This window comes from Plasmodium brasilianum, chromosome 8 (genome assembly GCF_023973825.1).
Source record: "Plasmodium brasilianum strain Bolivian I chromosome 8, whole genome shotgun sequence".
Classification (NCBI taxonomy): domain Eukaryota; phylum Apicomplexa; class Aconoidasida; order Haemosporida; family Plasmodiidae; genus Plasmodium; species Plasmodium brasilianum.
Window position 1 is genome coordinate 116016 of NC_090121.1, and position 22684 is coordinate 138699.

General features: G+C 19.7%; 3 protein-coding genes across 3 annotated transcripts; 1 reads left to right on the forward strand and 2 right to left on the reverse strand.

Moving 5' to 3' along the window:
* Window positions 1-5130: 5130 nt before the first annotated feature.
* On the reverse strand, window positions 5131-6571 carry MKS88_002218 (uncharacterized protein; the record flags this gene model as incomplete). Its single annotated transcript, XM_067215212.1, has 3 exons — window positions 5131-5307; window positions 5582-5800; window positions 6527-6571. 3 exons carry the CDS (start codon window positions 6569-6571, stop codon window positions 5131-5133), a joined length of 441 nt encoding a protein of 146 aa, XP_067073659.1.
* A 4725-nt stretch (window positions 6572-11296) lies between these two features.
* MKS88_002219 (uncharacterized protein) lies at window positions 11297-11965 on the forward strand (the record flags this gene model as incomplete). The annotated part of the gene is made up of 3 exons (XM_067215213.1): window positions 11297-11442; window positions 11630-11789; window positions 11870-11965. The coding sequence occupies 3 exons, from the start codon at window positions 11297-11299 to the stop codon at window positions 11963-11965; spliced, it is 402 nt and encodes a 133-aa protein (XP_067073660.1).
* A 5219-nt stretch (window positions 11966-17184) lies between these two features.
* On the reverse strand, window positions 17185-22458 carry MKS88_002220 (cytoadherence linked asexual protein; the record flags this gene model as incomplete). The annotated part of the gene is made up of 8 exons (XM_067215214.1): window positions 17185-18660; window positions 18831-19597; window positions 19762-19920; window positions 20149-20466; window positions 20606-20668; window positions 20805-20858; window positions 20988-21563; window positions 21666-22458. The coding sequence occupies 8 exons, from the start codon at window positions 22456-22458 to the stop codon at window positions 17185-17187; spliced, it is 4206 nt and encodes a 1401-aa protein (XP_067073661.1).
* Window positions 22459-22684: the final 226 nt, after the last annotated feature.

A 22684-nucleotide genomic window follows, 5' to 3' on the forward strand; every position in this document is an offset into this window, starting at 1 on the left:
TATTATTATAATAGAATTATACCATATATATATTACTTTAACAAAAAATATTTTAATAAAATACAGTAATAACTAATATTAACAAAAAAAAAAAAAAAAAAAAAAAAAAATGCAAGTTATAACCTTTTAACGTATGATTACATTTAATTAATTTAAACTTTTAAATAAAAAAATTTAAAAAAATATACATTTTATATATTTTTAATTTTTCAACATTTTATATAATTTATTTTTGTATATTTAATTTAACATAATTAAGATGCATAATAAAATGACTGTTTTTAATTCTTTATTCCTTTGTAAATATATGGAATCAATGTGTTAAAAATTATAAAAAACAGATATATGATAAAGAAACGTTGTTATTATATATTTAAAACATCAGGATTTATCCCTTAAAAAAGCTTAAAATCTATTGAGGAAATTCCTACAACAAATGTCTTTTATAACATATTTCTCATGAAGCAGAATTTAAATAAAAAAAAGAGTACGTTCCTTCCTATATATAAATATATATATATATTATTCCATACAACAAAATATATTCACTTTCATTCATGAAATACAAAAAAAGATAAATTTAGTATGATCCTAAAACTAATAATACATGTTTTTAATTATGTGAACAAACAATAATATTAGTCTTGAAAAAGATAAACAACAGAAAATACCATTTCTTACTGTTTAAATATAAATTAACACGTAATTAAAGAAAATTATAAGAACTATTCTTTTTTATATCAATTTTAACGCACAAAAATACAAACTTTAATAAAAATCCATTTATATATACCAATATATATAATATGTCATAATATTTAATTAAAAACAAATAATGCTTTTAAATATATATTTAAAAACAATGTAATATTCAAATTCACAAAATTACACAGAAAATATACTTTTACTCTGATGTATCAAAAATGCCAAATATGTGCTTGTATAAATAATATTTAAATCATTATATGTATTTTTAATAAAACATATAACTAAAGGCATTATAGATATTACTTCACATTAAAGACTTCTCTACAAAAAGAAATATATGTCTTACCGTTCTTTTTACATCTTCCTAAACTTAATTTTTCTGTATTTTTTAACATATTTGTGGTAATGAACGAATATAGAAATAAGTATTACACCTAATATACAGAAAGGTATTCCATATATTCGAGTTGTAAATAAATAATGTTATACGCACTTTGAAGTAATTACAAATATTCCAGGCCTTAAATATATATTTCTGCAAACATTTAGAACGGGTGCGAAAACAATCAGGAATATCCAATCCCTATATGTAGAATTTTTATCCTATTAAATCCCACAGCTTGTCAGTCTTTCTCATTCTTCATATTGACATATCTTCATTATGTACTATTCACAATAGCAATAATAATGTAAAAGGTAAAAAAAATCCTAATCCTATTTTTTACACGTTATTATTTTGTAAGACTAATAACTGATTATCCTATTATATTCAATAAAATCGATATAATCTAGTCCTTTGAATATTTACTTTTCAATATATGAATATTTTTTTGTTTGAAATTCAGATGATTTAACTCTCAAATATTTTTTATGGCTTCCCTTATTTTTCCGTAATCTACCATTTAATTTTTTCATATTTTCTAAGATCTCTTTTTAATTATTAGTAATATCTTTTTTTTTCGTGTACTTCATTATTTGGTATCTTTTTTTTACCTCCACAATAACTTAACCTTTGTACTGTTTACATATCATTAATAATCGATATGTTATTACACCTGATTTCATACCAGTGTTGTGGTTTTCATACAATAATGTATTAAGTTTATTCTAAAGAAAAAAATTTAGTATTCATGATTTAAATAAATATATAACTTAACTCTAAAATAAAGTGTTAATAAATATATAACGATAAAAGCATGAATAATGTAAATAGCCATCAATAATATTTTCATATCATATGACTCTACGAAAATCGTATCCAGATCCAAGTATAAATGTAGAAATTTTATTTTCCATTATATATATTTTCATTATAGAAATACATTTCGTATAGTAATAATTAACAATAATATAAAGTATTTTTAATCATAGCGGATGCAATAATTATTTATTTAATATTTTTTTAGTACTTTTTATTTTTTCTTAAAGATTTAATAAAATGTATATAACTATAAGGATTTTTATAAAAGAAAAAAGGAAAAATATCTTATTAAATATATTAATAAATATTAATTTTAATGTTATCCATAAAAAACAAATATAATTTAGAAGAGCGCAATTCGAATGCATTTATAAATATTAAATATAGCTAATATAATTATTTAATATATTAGAGTAGTCATATAATGTACTAATATTTTTCAAAATAACATAACAAAAAAAAAACAATACAATATATAATATTATTCTAAATATTATATATGGGGAGAATACAGATAACATATTGTTCTATGTGTCAAGAAAATAGTAACTAACCTTAATTATGTTTACTTATTAAAAATGTTAATTTTATAAATATTATATTAGCAAAAAAAAAAGTAACCTCTAATGAAATATTTATTATTAGCATATAATGATATTATTAATAATAAATAGAAGAAACATATCTATTCGCATATTCATTTATTATCATATTTATAGCAATTCCATCAATTATATCATAAACCTATGAATTCTTCTATTTTCTAAATTATATATTAAAAATAAAAGTTAATATATACGAACCGGATCAGTAAAAAAATAAATATTTTAAAGCTAAATAAACACTGAATTTCTACTTTTGTATCATTATATTTGAAAATTGTAGCTTTTAATTAAGCTCATTTTATACCATTATTTCCAATTTAAAAATCTCTAAAATAAACATAATTTTTTCTTTATTTAGTTATATATATATTTTTAGTAGAAACCCAATACAAAACAAATATAGATTAATTCTTACAGAAAATATAATCACTTTTGAATAACCTTAGTTCAAAAATATATTTGTTTAATTCTATCATTAATAATAATACATATACATTTTAGTTATCAATTTATTTTATAATAAATATTTAAGTAATTTATATAAAATGCGATTAAACCGACAAGTATACAACATTGAAAAAAAAATAATAAGTTCATCTAACCTTTCAATTATTAATAAAACACTGCTATACTCAAATTAAAACTTCTCTACATTCGCAACTACTACAAATAAAAATTGCACTAATCAATTTTGATAATATCCAACCAATAATATAAAGCATAAAAGAAAATTCTTCCAGACATATATATATATAGAATATATAAAAAAAAATTGAATTTTATAAAATATTATAATTTTTAATAAAGTCAAAAAAAAAATTAAAAAATATATTAATATTTATACTAACAATTTGTCAATTTTTTATGTATATGTTTCCAAATATTAATCTTAAGACATATATCTCAAGCTATAGTTTTTCAAAAAATAAATACTTCATATGTTTTATTAACTAAGAAATATATTTTCAAATTTACTTGCCATGTTATTAATATATGAAATATTGATCCTAATGTCGGGGTTAAATTTGGATTTACGGTAAAGTTGTTTAAAAGATATAGTGTTCAATGATATAAAAGTCTCCTAAATAAATTCAGGAAAAAAACATATAATTTATCCTCACATAATAAATCCTTTATACAAAATATAGCCTAAATTTTAATTAAATTATTTGAGAGGTCATAAAATTAAAAAAATATATAATAAAAATTATATAAACTAGATGGTACTTATTATATAAATTTTCTTTTTATATAACATTATATTAATAAAAGAAGGATTATAATATAAAACAATTCTTTATAATTAATATAAACTCTCTATATATTAGGACATAACTGATATCCCATTACTGTTGAAGTAAAAGCATATATTGCGCAATGATGCAAAGTATTACAATACATAAATTATTACACATATATAATGATGACATGATAAAAAATGTATTTACTCTTAAATATATTTACATTTTATTAAGTCATTAATTTAATTACATTTTGAATATATTATTTATTTTTATTAAGGTAGTTCTTTTCGACAAAATAAAATGAGTATTTCTTGTATGATAGACGATAATATCTGACTAATTTTAACTCAAATATTTATTCCTTAAACATTATCAAAAACAAAAATGTATAAATTTTTATTATTAATTTTTTCTTATTGTAATTATTTAAATTATTTTTATAAATAGGAATTAACTCCAACATTCATGTATTCTAAAAAGACAAAAAGATACATAGAATTTAATCTTTTCATTTTATTATAACACTTACTAAATTCTACAATGGGTTATGTTATATTAATGATTTATTCTTAACACCAAAAAAATATTAGTATATACAAATAATTTCATATTTAAAATATGAAAAAATATAAAAAACTATTAATATTATTCTTATACGGAATATGTTTTGAAACAGATATTTCTCAATAATATTTTTATAAAAATAATTTAAGTTTAGGTATAAATGAAAAATACATATTTAAAAACAAAAAAAATATATGGGCATTTATTTCTACTATATGAAGAATAATATAAATATGTGTAACCTAATACATCATAACTTTTTTTAAATAGTTCTAAAAACAATCACTTACAATCACAAAAAATAAAAAAAAGAAAAGAATTAGCATTAAAAATGTAAATTCTCTAACTATAAATAAAATTGTATCAATTTTAATTTTACATATTATATTCAATAAACACAAATATATCATAACTCAAATTTATATATGACATATGCACATATAATATTCTCATATAAATCCCATTTCTGCGATTAATATTCAGAAATATTAATTTTACATTTTTTTAAAACACAAAAAATTTCAGTATATAACATATATACATAATTGTGTTAAGTAAAAATGCTAAAGCCTAAAATGAATAAATTATAATACATACTAAAATAAATAAATTTTAAAAATGTTATAAATTTTAAACCCAATTTTTTATTGATGTGTAATCATATATATGTCACTTAGGATTAATAGCAATATTTATTTCTATACAACAGCAATTTTTTATAAGAACATAATTTCATTAATATTTATATATATATTTATTTGTCATGTGAAAATTTTCCTTCTAGAGAGAAATTTATATAAATTTATAACTAGGATTTAATAATTTCATCTTCTAATTCCTTTTTTTCTCCTCCTTCCTCTTTCTCTTCTACTTTTCTCATTTTCTCATTTCCTTCTTCCCTTTTCCCTACACCATCTGCATTGTTCTCTTCTCCTTCTTCCTTTTGTTCATTTCCTTTTTCTGCTCTTACTTGTTTTGAATATTTCTGCATTTTAAGAATATATAAATAATCTTTAAAAAGCATAAAATTCCTGAAATTGTTGAACCTACAGAAACTTCAAAATGTTCAGAAGCAGCTGCAATAACAGAGAATATAACTGTTATAATTATTAGTGTTAAAGATCCAGCAAAAACTAAAGCTAAATTCTTTAATGCTTCTTTCAGAAAATCTGAATTAATAACCGGATCCGTACACGTCTTGTACACATTTACACAGGTAAATGCCGCATTTAATTTTTTTCAAAAAATTTATCTATTACTCCAAAGCATTTAACTAATGGAGATTTTTCCTTTTCGTATGACTCATTATCTTTAGTTTTTCCGTTTTCATTATCTCCTAATTCAGCATTATCAATTCCTGAATTATTATGTTCATTTTCATTTAATTTCTCCTCTATAAATATTGCGTTTTCTGTCACATTTTCAGATTCAGATAATAAATTGTTTATTCTTGAAGATAATGTGTTCTCTGCACTGTTCTAATTATGTAAATATCCATCAAAGCAACACTACAAAGAAAAAAAAATAAATATTTTATTAATACTATGTTATATTTACTAAAACACAAAGATAATTTTCTTCTTATATTTATATATATATACATATGTATATAACATGAAGCAGAAAAAAATATAAGGAGAATTTTCAATGTAGTTACCACTATACCCCACTATTGAAATATAAACATATCCAAATAACAGAAATATATATAACGATTTTAATTAAAATGAAACATTTCATTATTCCATTTATGGTGGAATTATATAATGTTATAATAACTTCAAGTAGATAAAAAATTCACTGAATATATTCAAAGTGGAGAAAATAGGGAATATTTATTTCAGTTGTTATTTTTTTTTATTTTTTTGGAAAGTGTTAATTACCTTAAATAAATTAAACATATACAGCATAAAAAAAATGTATAATTTTAAAAATATTTTAGTATATATTTCCAACGAAGTAATATTTACAAAAAAGGAGCATTAATTAAAATAATTATTGGTACAACTTATTTTGTTAATAAAGTAGAGAAAATATATATATATATATATATTACATTTATATAACAGAATAATTCAAATTTTATTCTTAATATTTTCAGAATATAATTAAAATAAAATTGTCTTTCTGATACTTTAAGATTTTATTATATATTTAAATTAAAAAGAACATATGCGGTGAATAGCCACATTAACACATATTACCAATAAAGCTATTATATTTTTATTATGGAACTTATTAATAAACATATTTTTGAGTACACGTTTTACTGTTTAAACAATAAAATTAAAAACATAAATTATTATATATAAGTATTATGAATGGCAAAATAAAAAATCAGATGTAGGTTTTCTATTGTACAAATTGTAAGCTACCACTCACTATACACCTACAATACATACAGCTTTTATACAGTTTTATTTTAAAAATTGAATTATAATATTTCATTAATCTAAGAAATTTTTATGTTTTAAAAAGTACAACTCTTAATTAACAGTTTTATATTTTTATAATATATTTCGAAATAAAAAATATTATAATTTTTATTTAATTTTAAAAAATATATTTTATTATTATTCGAAAAAGAAATACTTTCTTAAATTTAATAATTCATTTATCTTCTTTTTCTTATTTTCTTCTTAACATAAAATACATTTATAAGTTTGATACATATATTAAAAAAAAAAAAAAAAAAAAAAGTAAAAGTAACAATGATAAGAACATATTTTTAGCAATTATGATCCTTTTAAAAAAAGTTTCAATAAAAAATAATTACAAAGGAAAATACGTTTTTCATATATAAAAACAGCTCTTCGCAAAAAAAAAAATTATATTTATGTAGTACAGTATTATATACAATTTGATTGAATGACTTACAATTCGATCCCTTTTATTTTATACTTTAAATTACCTGTTTCTTTCTTCAAGATAAAAAATAAAAATTTATTATATACATTATATTTAGAATAAAGAAAAAGTTATATCTATAAAATTTATTTAAATTTAGATTTGTTTTCATTTATTTCACCTAAAAGATAATATATAATAATATCATGGATTTACTATAGTTAAGAAAATACAAGTCTCCTTTTATTCCATTATATATTATTATATTTTTCAATAACTATAATGATGTACACATATGAACGCTTTTTATAAAAGTATCTATATACGACCATTTATCCTGTCATAAGAATTCTAGTAATGATATAGGTGAATGCTCATATATTCAGCATACACCTAAGGAATAACTTAATCTCTAAAATGATAAAATTTATAACTTAAAAATCTATATATAAATATTCTTATAATTATTCAAATAATATAATTAAAAAAGTGTTCATATAGCATAACATTATTCATATTACATGAAAATTTTAGTTATGGTAAAAGTATTTCTATGAAAAAACAAATGTATATAAAAAACGATAAAATATATATTATTTAATAAAAATAATAATTTATTAATACTCATAGAACATATATATAACAAGAAAAAAAAAAAAAAACGTGTTACTATATTATAACCATTAAATAAAATTTAAATAATATCATTTTAATAATATAAATTTGTGTCTTAATTGTAAAAACTATCATATAACAATAATTATCAAAATTAACAGGGATACTACTATAAATTTCTAAGTCTATAATTACTATATATATTTCTTTCATCATTAGTTTCCTCATTAACTTATATATTTTGATATAACTTATCTAAGGATGTTTTAATTCAACAGGATACAAACTATACATAACATTAGTACAACCCTAGAGAAAACACCATATCAAAAGAAAATTTAATACATTATTATATTCCTTGATTTGTTATATTATGCTGAATGCAGATTTTACTTTTCAATATGATAAATTATGAAAAGTAAGCTCCCACTTTATTATCTTTCCTTTTCATCTTTATAATAAATACAAACATAAATACTCGTTATTTTCTCTATTCAACTGATTTTTTCACATTCTAAAAATATATTCTAAATATATAATGAAACAAACAACATATATATATATTATGCTAAGCATTAAATCCTTTATAAAAGTATTTTATTACTATATTATTATTTCTTTAGCATTTGTGCAATATTCTACAGGAATACTTCATTCATATAGCAACTTGTACCATTTTAAAAAAATTATGATTATCTATATATATATGTACTTATGCTTTATCTATTATTAAATATAAAAAAACTGTTAATTTTTATTGTTCATTCAAGAGAAAATGTACAACATTCAAAATTATGCACAACGACAATGTATATATATATAATATACACATAAAATAGTGATAATTTATACAATTACTGCCTGTAGTGATTAGAGGAAAAAATTAGCCAAATATCCACTCTTTTAAGCTTCTTATAACTTAGATGATTTTTATCCCCCTACTGAAATATATTTTTTAAGTTTCCTAGTTCGTTAATCTGTATGATATTTTTGTATATATAAAGATTTATAACACATTATATTAAATTATACATATAAATAATTTATAACAATATAAAAGTAAATTAAAACTTTATGTACAAAGCATACATTTAACAAAAACAGTACAAAATAATCATTATATTGTTTATAGTACAAACTATTGGCTTAAAATATTTATCTCCATGAAACGAAAGGTACAACAATATAAAAAACAATAATATATATATTTATTTATTTACAAATCATAAAATTATCTAAATAGAATAATATTTACTAATATAATGATATATTCACCATATTATGATTAATCATTAATACTCATTTCTCTAATTAAAATATGCATTTATATATAAAATGGAACACCTTGTTTGATTACGTAGTGCGTATCTTTTTAGATAAATATAAATTATAATAAAAATAAGAAAGTATTATATAATTATATGTTCCTCGTGTTTATTTTCTAGTTTTATTTCTTTATATAATATGAAAATTGCATTTATTCCATTAACCTTTTTTTTTTTGAGTTTACTCACAAAATAAATTTACTCCAAAAAAATTATCATGAATAAACTATAATTATTATTAAAAAAATATAATTTTATTTTTGCTCTGTATTGTTTTAACAGATACATATTAAAAGTTATTTTATTAAATTACTCGTAATATTATATTTATCATAAATATTGGAAATTGCAATAGAGTAAAATATTTTTAATCATATCACATTATCATATTTCCCACATATGATACGAAATTTTCCGACTGCTATTTAAAGTTAAAAAAATAAAATTCAGAGATAAAAGTACATATAATTAAAGTACCTTATACTTAGTAACCCAATTAATTTATAATTAATTTTACATTAAAATGTTAAATCTTTAATTTCATAATTAATTCATAAATTTTTACATTTTTTTTTAATAGAAAATTATAATTTCACACATTCATTTACACGGCACAAATATAAATTTCTTCTTCTATTTCTGTGTTCTATTACTAATTATTATTTTATGTTTTTTAAAAATTCAATTTGTGTACTTTTTTTGAAATAATAATTTATGTTTTTTCTTTTTTTAATTAAATATGTAGAATATTATTATTTATTATATTATTTCTAATATATAATTATTGTAAAAAATTCATTTTCATAATTTTTTGACTTTTATTTCCCTATATATATTTTTTTTTACTCTTAACTTTTCATTATTATTGCTATGCTTAGTTCATATTCAAAGATTGTTACAAATATAAACAGATGTGATTTTATCAGTTTGTGAAGATTCAAAGATTTTACTAAAATTTTAACGTGTAATTTAATATAAAATTTTTATTTATACCCCTAAAATTTATACTCAGAATAATATATAAAACTCCCATTATTTTCTTTTAAATTTTATTATCCAATTTATATTTAAAAAAATACAAAATATTATATATAGTAATCCGTTCATCGTTATTTATTTATCATTTTGAAATAATCATATACTTATAACATTTATTTCATGGTCCTTATAATTACTATTACACAATAATACAATTATATAATTACAAAATTTAAATATTTATCAAAATTTGTTCTATTTTATAATTATATTAACTAGAAATGTTTTTATATAAAATTTTATTAAAAAATATTTATATTTAATTAAGTTTTCGCTTTTTTATAATTTAGTATATGTTTTATAATTATATTAACTATTATGAAAAAAGACCCTTGGTATTTTTATCATATGAAAAAAAGTAATAATATGTATAATGAAAAAAAATCAGAATTTAACTCTTATAAACTATTATCTAAATTATTATTATATATATCAAATACATAATATTAGTAATGTATTAAAATATAGAGCAATTATCATTTTGAGAAAAGACGGATAGTATACTTTTTTTATTGAAATTTGATACGCTTACCATAATAATATGGGTATCTCAATATTCTATTCAGATAAAATATTTTCCATCTAATAATTATTTTTTCCACCTTTTTTTTTCTTTTATATATGCATTTACTTTTTATAAATAACTTTTTATTAATATTCGAAATAATATAATTTATTAAATATTTTCCTTAATGCTTAGTCAAACACCTTTGGTAAATCACGGGAAAAAAAGAATTAATAAAATAACTCATTAAATGGATTGATTATCAGGGTGAAAAAAAAAGTTCTAAAAGAGGAACACAGAAATACATATTTAAAAGTAGCGTTAATGGAAATTCTAGATGAGGTAAATATGTTACATTTTAAAAAATATTTAGTGCATTATTACAACAGATTACTCTCCAAAATGAATTAAATAAAAGTGAATATTTTGATATTTTGTTGAAATAATTTAAACTTTATGATGACTTTAGCATTACACATATTTTATATATATTTGTCAATAATTATTAAAAGAAACAAGATACAATAAAAATGAATAACTCGGAAAGGACAAATAACGCATTTAAATTTTATAAGAATTAAAAAGGAAACCAAACATACTGTAATTTAGTCGCCATTTTGACAAGAATTTTAATATATTAAAAGATGATTCATTTTTTAGATAAATTATGTTATTGGGATACATGTAGTGATTTTTCTAAAACAGAATTTAATAATGGAACTTTAAAAAAATATGATTTACGTACTAATTTAGACAAAACATTTAATTATTCAAAAATAAATACTGATAGGTAAATACAGGATACTATATATCATCAAAAAATATATTTCTTCAATATAGAACAAGTGTATTAAAATTTGAATAAAAAATCAAAAAAACTTCTTAATAAGCTGAAACAATGTTCTAACATCTGAAGTGCAGATAACGAATTAAAATATGATTCAAAAAAAAAAACTAATTGATTAATTACTACAAAGTGATTCCATGGAAATATTATTTTATATATTAAAATACTCAGATAATTCTAAATTAATAATTAGTGAATTAAAAATTGGTGACAAGATAAAAACATTATATAATTCATCAAAATTTTATAATAAAAATAATAATAATACATCTGAAGAAAAAAAAAAAATTGTAAAGAGTACAATCCAAAGGAAAGAATAAATTAAAAAAAAAAAAAAATATTATTATTATATATATCTAAATTGTTCAAGAAATTCGATGAAATATATGAAAATCACTTATTAAATATATTTAAATCTTACAAGACTGAAGTCAAAGATACAAATCAATTTAAAAAAATAATGTGATTTGGGGAAAATTAAAAAATTTTTCCTCTATTTATATAAAGTCCTATAATTACATCATTGTTGAGGATAGTGCAAAATTGGTAATATATTATCAAAGTATTTTTATCAGTTATTTAATTAGTAGGGATTACTATGTTAAAGCAATGTAATAACATTATTAACATAAAGTTGCAAAACAGAAAAATGATAATGAAAAAAATATTAGAGACTCTAATTAATATACTAAAAATTTATTTTAAACATCCTTAAAGTACATGTAGTAATATGAGTATTTCTGAAATTTTATTTAAAAATCAAGTGTAAATATGAATAAATTATTTATCCTTATACAAATAGTATTTCAGTTGTTTATTTTTTCACGTTTGTTCTTAAAAGGTATTTTTATTACAATTATAAATATTCCATAATATAAAATATACATTTTTAATTCTACATATTTAAATTGTTCGTTTTGTATAGTATTAATGGGGGAAATGTAACCTTATATAAGAAATTTTTTTATTTCTCTTAAAAATATATTTGGGAACAATATAAATGTTTATGTATTTTTAATTAGTATACCAATATTATGTTTTATACATTCATTAAAATAACTTATTTTTTATAATAATTGTAATAAATGCACTTTTTCATTCCTTTTTTAATCTACATTTGTATGAAAATTTGTAGTATATTTATTAGTTTTAATTTACTGAAGTTATATCTAACTTGCTTTATGTTTCACTCAATATTTGTTTAGAATATTTTTTATAATATCCTTATTTTTATTTTATATTACATATGTAATAATTTAACTTATTGTTAATTCTTAATATTTTATTACTATGAATTAAAATACATTGAAAAAGTAACTATGCATAAAGATACATATTTAATTATGACAGATTTGCTAAAAAAATAAAATAAAATATAAGCAGAGATACACTTCAATTAAATATAAGAAATTATAAAATTTCATAATACCTATTAATAGAAATAATATTTTACAGAATTTTAATATATTTTAAGTGATTTATAACCTTATGATCAAAAAAAAATAAACATATTATAAAATTACTTTTATTATATCATATACTATAATTATTATTTCATATTTATATTTTTAATATAGATATTGTATGAGTTTGCTTATACATATTTTTATCTTTTATATAGAACTATGTTAATAATCCATTTTTGTCTCATATGGTTTTTTAAATATAATTATTTAGTTTTAATTTTACGTTTATTATCATGTATAACATTAATATTATTGTGAGCGAAGCATAAATAGAAAGCACATATATGGTTTTACTCCTGTCAATTTTATATTTATTCCTATTTGAAATTATGCAATTATTAAATAAGATGAGATTAAAGATACATTATGTCGCAACGTACATGAACAAAAAAACCTTAAAAAAAAAGAAATGCTAGGAAACACAGTAAAATGTTAAATAAAATATAATTTGAAAATGATTCCAAATATACATCTTAGTTAATATATATATATATATATTCATGTACAAAGTCATGTTCCATATGGCATTTTCTTTTTAGTTACATTTAATTTCTTTGAATTATGTAATGATATGTTAGAAGAATCAACATATTAATGAATAATTTTTTTAACTTAATATTAAAAAAGATTATTTTTAAATCTTATATTTAATATAATAATAATTAGGCCTTCTTTTTCCTCCTTTGTACGGATTTTTGATATCTAGTTAAATTACCAAAAAATTAATTTGTCTATCCCTGAACTTATGCATAAAAATGTAACATATTTAGATTCATAAACAAATAAATCTCAGAACAGACATCATATGTACTTTAAATGACGTAATTAAATAATTTTAAAAACGATAATTTTTTATTTATTTTTAATAAAAAATATTATATCACATTGTGTACTACTTCGTTATTTTCTTTAATAAATTATTCTAATATAAAGAAATACCATTTTATTAACATTTAAATATTTATATCTTACAAAAATATTCATATTTTTAGACATAATTTATAAAAATTAATTAAATATTTATACTAATTCATAATGTCATTTAAAAATTTTTATTTATTCATAAAGCTTAAAAACAATAAAATTTGCTACATAATTGAATATTTAAATGATTGTCAAATTTTGATTTAGATTTTATCAATTATTCTCTATATAATATAAAATAATGCTTTTAAGAGTTAAATTTTTTAGGAAATTTTTACTTATAAAAAAATTATGATATTATAGATTAAGATAGCCGTCATAAAAATAATATTCATCCACATTTGACCATATATATTAGCACGCAAAACTAAGAAAGATATATAAAATACATAACATAACTTAAAAAATAAGTCTATGTAAAAATAATATTATCTAATATTATTTATTTTCAAAACTTATATTATTTTAAAAATTTTATTACATTGTATTACTGTTTCAACACAACCTTACACCTCATTTTTACTATTAATGACTAAAAGGATATAAAGAATACTTTATTATAAAATATTTAATTTAACTATAAGAACACAACATATTTTTTAAAAAGAAACCTCAAATTAACAAAAATTAACTAAAATAATTAATTAAATATATATATAATATTCATACCAAGCGTTCAACTAATTCTACATTTTTATTAATTTATAGATTATTATAATGCATTTTTTTTTAATAATTATAATATGGACAATTTGATTTCTAATTCAGTGATATGGATAACTTCTAACGATACAAACAAAATTAATTGTAACAACCATATAAGATTCACATCATGATCCACTTTCATTATAAAATTTTTTTTTCTTATTTTTCCTTTCTGTGAGTATTATAATATTCCTATGTCTGCATAAAAAGAAATCATACCAATTTTTATAAGTTCCATAAAATTTATTTAAAGCTAATTCCTTCCAAAAACGATAATATAAATTAAAAATGAAAAATATAAAATATAAATTAAAAAATGATTAATTTCATAAAGAGGTTATACATTTACTAAAAGAGATATAATATATACAAAATATGTATTATATTCAACTGATTTAATAAAAAATTATAATATTCACTATCTTCAATTTTTTCGTGAGCATTCATTCTACGTTTACACGTTTGACTTTAATTAAATAAAATAATTCTTAGTTTATACGTATTTATATATGAGATGTAGCACAAGAAAATTCAACTATATATTATACATCGCTTTAATTTTAAATATATGTAAATAGTTATAAAAAAATCTGCCTTAATTAGCACTTATGATTAAATTGTAATATTATTACTAATACTACACAATACGAATATATTCTATTAAAGGTAGAGTTCAAGAAAAAAAATATTCATAAAACAAAAATATTGCACCAAAAAAATAAAAGGTGATTTGATATTTTGTTACATTATCATTTATATTTTTGTTAAATAATGAATAATAATGTTATCTAAAATAAAGTAAATTATTTTAAATTTACAAGCGTAAATATAAATGTGTATAGATATATTTATTTATGCTTTTGTTTTTTTTACAATAATTTTTTTATATATAAAGTTGGTTATAAAAATTCTTTGTTTATGAACATATAATTATTTTTCAGGTTCAAAAGGGCATTATTTAAAATTTTCCACTTATATTGATATGGAAATTATGTTAATCATAAAAATGATTCTTACCATTATTACCTAAACTCTTATTCGAAAAAAATAAAAGTTTAAATAAATAAAAGAAAAATATTATTAAAATTTAAATTAAATACTTCACACATATAAGCATTTTTATTATATAAAATATACTTTATTAACACACATTTTTCTATTATATTTCCATTATTTTATAAACGGAACTCACATTATACATAAAACACTACCTCAATTTCATCCCATTTAAGCAATAAGAAACTTCTAAATTCGTATTATTTTTCAGTATACATATCACCTTTAACATGTTCAGTCACTATTGTTAATATCTTTAAATGAAATACATAAATGAAAAGAATAACAAAGTTATTTTGAATGGAAAAATTTTAAAAGAAATTAGTCTTCATAAAAATGTAAAATAGAAGTGCTGGTAATACTTTTATTTATCTAACATCAGAAAAATCTAATAACAGTTTCAATAGAAAACCAAAAAAATTAATAGTTATTATATCATATATTTTAACCTGAGGAAATATATTCAGAACAATCAATATATCGTGGACCCTAAAATAATTAAGAAAAGCAACACTATTATATTGTGAAAATTTTAAATATTTCTTTGTATTTCATAATTCCTGTATTTCACAGATTTTAAACAAAACAATAATATTTTATATTTTAAAAAATTAATATAATTATGAGTAATTCTTACAATTTATTGCATTTATACTTTTGCAAAGCACCAAAACATATATATATATATATTATATATATACCGTTTGTATATATTAAATTATCCATATAATGGCATCATATATTAATCATTTTAATATATATTTAATGTTTTACTAAATTCAGTTTAATAAAAATTTTCGAAATCAAATGAAAGAAAATTATTCTTTTTACTAATATTTAAATATTATGTGAAAGAGTTTTTCTTTTAACTGTATAGTATTCATAGGGGAAAATGCATGCAATTTATTCTTTTTCTTTGTCTTCTTTTGTATGACTATTAAAAGAAGATTTGTAGTGGTTAAAAAATTTTCAAACATAAATATATTAAATGTAATATCTTCTTTTTTTTTTTTAAGTTTAAAGTATTCTTAGTCCAGTTATTTCGTTTTTAATACATTTTAAAGGGAATTTTTTTCAGCATTAAGGCTATATCATAAAAGAAAATAATTTATTGACTTACAAAAAAAGTGTACACATTTATAAATATAAACAAATTTATTTTATATTTCAAAGGAAAAAATAAAAATTTTTTTTTTTAAATTTAAGAGTATTGATTAAAAACGTTCAAATTGATAATATAAATATTAAAAAAATCTATTTTAAAAAAACCAGAAAAAAACAAATTTTATAGAGGAAATTAAATGAAATATTACCATGTAAAACAAATGAAAGAAATATTTTTTTAAAACAATATACGTAGATGAAGATACATTTATTTATTATTTTAATTATAATTACAGTTGATACAAGTATATGTCTATGTATATATGTTTGTATACATAGTTTTTAAATAATATTAATACAAAAAATAATATTATAAAGCCAAATTTTTCGAGGAAATATACGTTATATTTTAGGGTTTTAATAAAAACATTTACTTTAGTTGGTTTGGTGTTCTTGTAACCATCAGGACCTCATCGAACACGCCTTCGTTATCATAAAGTTCATTTTCATCATCATCTCTGTGTTGCTCTTTTATATAGATATCATTACCAATCATTTCTTGATGCTGCTTCTTTGTTTCTTTCATTTCTTCTTTTTTATATTTTACTTCTTTATTACTTTTTTCGTTTTCTTGTTTCTGAGGTTTATTAGACTTTGATGATGTACTGGACACATCTTCTAAATCATTGGAACGTAAATAATCTTTATCATTTAAGAATTTTTCTTTTTTATCTATTCCATCAAAAAATGAATTATCATCTACGTAAAAAGAGTAATCAGCTTTTGTTAAACGATCATATTCTTGTGGTGTTAATGTAGGTATATTCCCATCCAAATTTTTAATAACAGGATGATATTTAACCTTTTTAGCTTCAATCCTAGCTTTTAAAGACTCTTTCATAAGACCTCTTTTTTTAATATTTAATAAAGTTTTCTCTGTAAACTTTATTAATTCGTCAGTAGTATATTTTCTAAAATTAGTTTTAATAATGTTATTAACATAACGTTCAAATACATTATGAAATCTGTTCATAAAACGAATAGGTTTTATAAAAAAAAAAGAAAAGTTCTGATAAAAAGCATAATATCGAAGAAGTGGAAATAAAAACATAACACAAGATAATCCGTTAATCAGTTGTAAAATAAGAATTTTTGAGAAACTAAAAGTTAGTGGTTTTAAATTAGGGTTTGTAATTGTAACATGAGAAGTTTGTTCATTTAATTTATGAGTTAGCGATACAGGAAAAAATCTTGCACTATCAAAGAATAAATTAGTAGCCATATGTATACCAAGGAAAAGTAGAGGATGGTTAGGTTTTGCCTTATCAATTAGATTATTTCTTATATTACTATATTCACTGGGATTATCCATTACATCGTTAAATCTCAATATTGCAAAACCTACAACAAGAGGTACAAACTTTTTATCAACAAATTGATCCATTTTCATCGAAGAATAATAAGTAGAACTAGCTACTGCTTGACTTTCACATAAAAGACTTAAATTATTTAAATTTAATAATGAAAACACTTGAGAACATAAAATAAAATAGTTTGAGAAAATAAATGTTTTTCCATATTTTAATTGTGTTATTGGTTTTTTCGCATAAGGAGGCAAAAGACTATTTGTTATGTTATCCATTATACTACCATAATATACATACGCAAATTTAAAAAAGGCTTTTTCATTTACTGTTAAACCAAGCATTTCTTCTTTCCCATATGTTCTATCAAGCTCATCTGCATAATTACTTAATTTTGTGGAAAACATCATTTGAAATGTAGAAAATAACGTTTTTGAAAAGAATCTAGATGCCATGGAATTATGGAGTTCTTCTAACCTTTTCTCCTTACTCATTTTTGAATAGTTATTTGAAACATTTAAAAAAAACAAATTATTTAAACTCTGTCAAAAAAAAAAATAATATAATGTAATTTATATGTCATCTTTAAAAAAGGTGGACAAATATGAAAACTGGAAAGAAGAAAATTCCAGAATGAAATAACATAAAAGCTGTGCGAAATTAAACCTCAAATATTTATATATATATGTATATGTGAAAATATATATCTTACTATTTTATCATTTCTCCTATGTACATGAAAACTACTTTCAATTTTTCTAAAGAGTAAATAAACAGACTGTAAAAAAGAGATATCTGAAAAGATATTTTTATTCATTTTATAAATTGAAAATAATTCATTACTGAATTCCTTCAAATAGGTTTTATTTATTGTGAATCCGTATATCATACCATACTTATAAAAATTTAAAGTGTTACCAGCAATTGAATGCATATAATAATAAAACTTATTTGTAAGCTTTATTGCTCTAGGTGTAGCTGTTAAATATTTTCTTAAATTAAATATATCTGCAAAAAAAATTAGATCTTTATAATTCTTTTCATACATTTCATAGGAATCCTTCATTAGCATTATTTTATTATTTATATTGAAAACATTATAATCCTTATATAAATTTTTTACATGCCTTTGATTAAAATATGATTCATATGCTTTTTCTATATACTTTTTCATATGTAAAACCCAATTAGAATATTTAGGTGCTTCAAATCTTTGTGAAAGGACTTTTTCATGCATTCGTCTTCTTATACTTGGGTCATCATAGCATAAAAAAAAGAAACCTAGGCTAGAATTGTAAAACCAGTATAAAAATTTGTTCTCAATTAACATAGATAAAGGATATAAACGCTGTTCTCCAGTTGGTGGTTCATTAAGATTATGAAAAAAATCTAATTGTAAAAAGGAATTTACATGAACCATGAATCTAATACTTTTTTTCATTTTCTCTATGGCATCAGAACTTAGCATTTTCTCTAATTCTAAAATGGGAAAAATGATAACGTACATTTTTAAAAATTATATATACATACATATATATATGCATAATTATTCAAATATGTATTAGAAAAATATAGAATAAAAAAGTAAAAATAAAATTATAAATAGATGAAAAATATAAATCTCCCTTTATTTTATATCATACTTTCTACTAAATTAACAGCTAAGTTACTTCTTATATATAATGTATAAGCTTTTTTCAAAGGAGATGGAAACCAATAATTTGTAGTAATAGTTTTATTGAAGTTGTCCTCCTTTTTTAGATTTAAATACATAGCTTCTCCTATATTTTTATTGGCAATGTCTACAGATTAAGAAAACACAAATTTTTATTTTTTATAATAAAAAATTGTAGAAATAATTTCAAAAAAAATTCCATTCATTATTTTTCTCTTTTTATTTATTTATTTATTTTTTTAATGACAGTATAAAATATTTTATATTATCATCATAATATTATTTAATATTTTTTTTATTAATTTCGTTTTGTCCAAAAAAATATATTCTATGACTTTTACTATTTGTTTTTTACCCTTATAAGAAGCAAGTCTAAGTAATAATAAAAATGTGTACCAATTTATATCATTTGTTAAAAAATTATCATATTCCTCATAGATGTTCATATTTCTTATTAATGTACTTATATTACTTATGTTAATAATTTTTGTGGTGTAAATATAAAACTTTTGCAACATTGATGACGTATCCTCATGTTTCGAGTTAATATATGTGAATGCTCCCAAGCAAATATTACACTTAGTAGATTTACTCAGTTCATATTCTAATTTCGTATTATCTTTTTCTTCTGATGCTATATATTTATTTTCTGATGAATTACATTTTTCAACGCCTATAAATTTACAATTATTCATATTTATATTTTAGTCATATAAAATTGTTATTATTATATAAACAAAATTAAGAAATTCTTTTTCTCTATTATTAAATAAAAATTTTTGTACTGTTTTTCTTTAATCCTTAAAATTTACACTGCAGTAAATTATCAATCAGATCTGAGATATTAGATTCTTCGTCAAACGATAACTCGATAGCTATAAACAAATTAAAATATATGAATGATAACTAAATATCATTTAAATATATTACAATATGAAAACTTTACCTAATTTGTTCATAAATGAAATTAATGCATATCGATTTCAAGTATTTTTCTCTTTTTTCCTTTACCATTGAAGTATCCAGGTAAGTAAAGAGAACTCACATAAGCCATGCTTTCATTATCTGTTAAAAATTATACATATTCATAAATAAATATATATTATTATTATGCGAGAAAGTATAAAGAATTAATAAAAATAATATAATGGAATAATTGTATAGACAAGATAATACTATGTATACAAAAATTACTTAAAAGTCCAGTTAAATTTAAAAAGTGCATATATAAAATTTGTTTTGGAGTGAACTTATTATAACATCTTGAAAAATACACAAAGTTGGTGTATATGCTGAATGGGTTTAATGAATCATTATCAGATTCGCTGCTGTTTAAAATAGTTAAGTCTTCATCCTCAACTGCAAATTGTCTACTCTTATATATGTTACAATTAGTTATATCCGAGCATATAAATTTGAAAAATTCACTCTTTATATGTGTATGTTCTAAAAATAAAAGAGGTTTAAAATCCTCTTGATAAGCATTCGTAAGGAGAGACATTTGATATTTATTAAAATAGTGTACCAAGAACTCTAATATATTACATACATCGAATTCTGACTTTCTTTTATCCTTCAAATAATTTATTCTTCTTTTTTCTTCTACATCATATATACCTTCTACATTACACATTGAATCAAGTGCCCTAAACCTGTCCGATATGTTGAAACTTAATAATTTTTCCCAACTAAAAAATTTGAATTTTCCATGTATAAAAAATTTATCATATTTACTAAGAGCTAACTTTAGGATAAACAAATGTCCTAATGCTATAAAGATAAAAAAAAAAACAAATGAAAATAAAAAAGGAAATTAAAAAAAATAAAATAAAATAATCTATTCTATATTTACAAATACTATCATAATAATACCTATAAGATGAGAACCAACTAAGTTATACATCGATATGCCAAAATGAGCAGACAAATTATCTAACTTGTTCATGAAATCAATATTATCATTTGTTGTAAAAAATAAATCATTCGAATTCTGTATTTTTAACAAATCATCACCTATTATTAAATATGAATATACATTTTTTTTTGGATTTATTTCCTTTATATTATTAATATAATTTAAAATACTTTGAAAATATGATTTAGAATATAATTGAGAATTCTCTTGTTCTTGTTTTTCATCCTTTTCCATGAAGATATCATTTAATATCATCAGTGATTTTTTTAAATCTTTTGTTTCTCTATAAGAATTCATGGGTATTAATAAAAATATAACAATTTTTAAAGATCTTAAAAGTAAACTTCTTTTCTTATATAAATCAGCTTTTTCTGAGTTATAAGTTTGCACCAATTGCTGTTTCGTAATATGCTCATATTTTATTAAATCCTGAGCGTCAGCCCTTACACTAGGTATTACCTTACTAATTTCATTTTCTGTATTAGCATTATGCTTAATTAAGGTAAAATTAGACATATTCAGATATTCTGAAACACCTGGTTTTAATATGGGTAATTGTAATTCATCATGTTTGAAAAATTCTATTATTAGCTTTTCTGCTGTTAATAAATTATTATATAAATCATCATTGTCAATCATATATTTTAACTGTTTAATATTATCATTTTCACTTAAATAACATGTTATCTTTTGTTTTATAAGTATAACCCCAAGCAAAATGAATATAGGTACATTAAGAAGTTGCATCATATTTTACAATTATATTTCTGTATAATGTTTAAACTCAACTCATATATTAAGTTCATTAACGTAAAAATTTTAATAGGAAAAAAAAAAAATACTAAAAATATACTGAAGTGTGTTCCATAATATAATGTTACAGTCGCATTGAAAGAGAATAAATAGCTGTAAAAGCTTTTTTTGTTTCTTTATTAATTATATATATTTTTAAGAATACATGTCTTCTTTTGATACA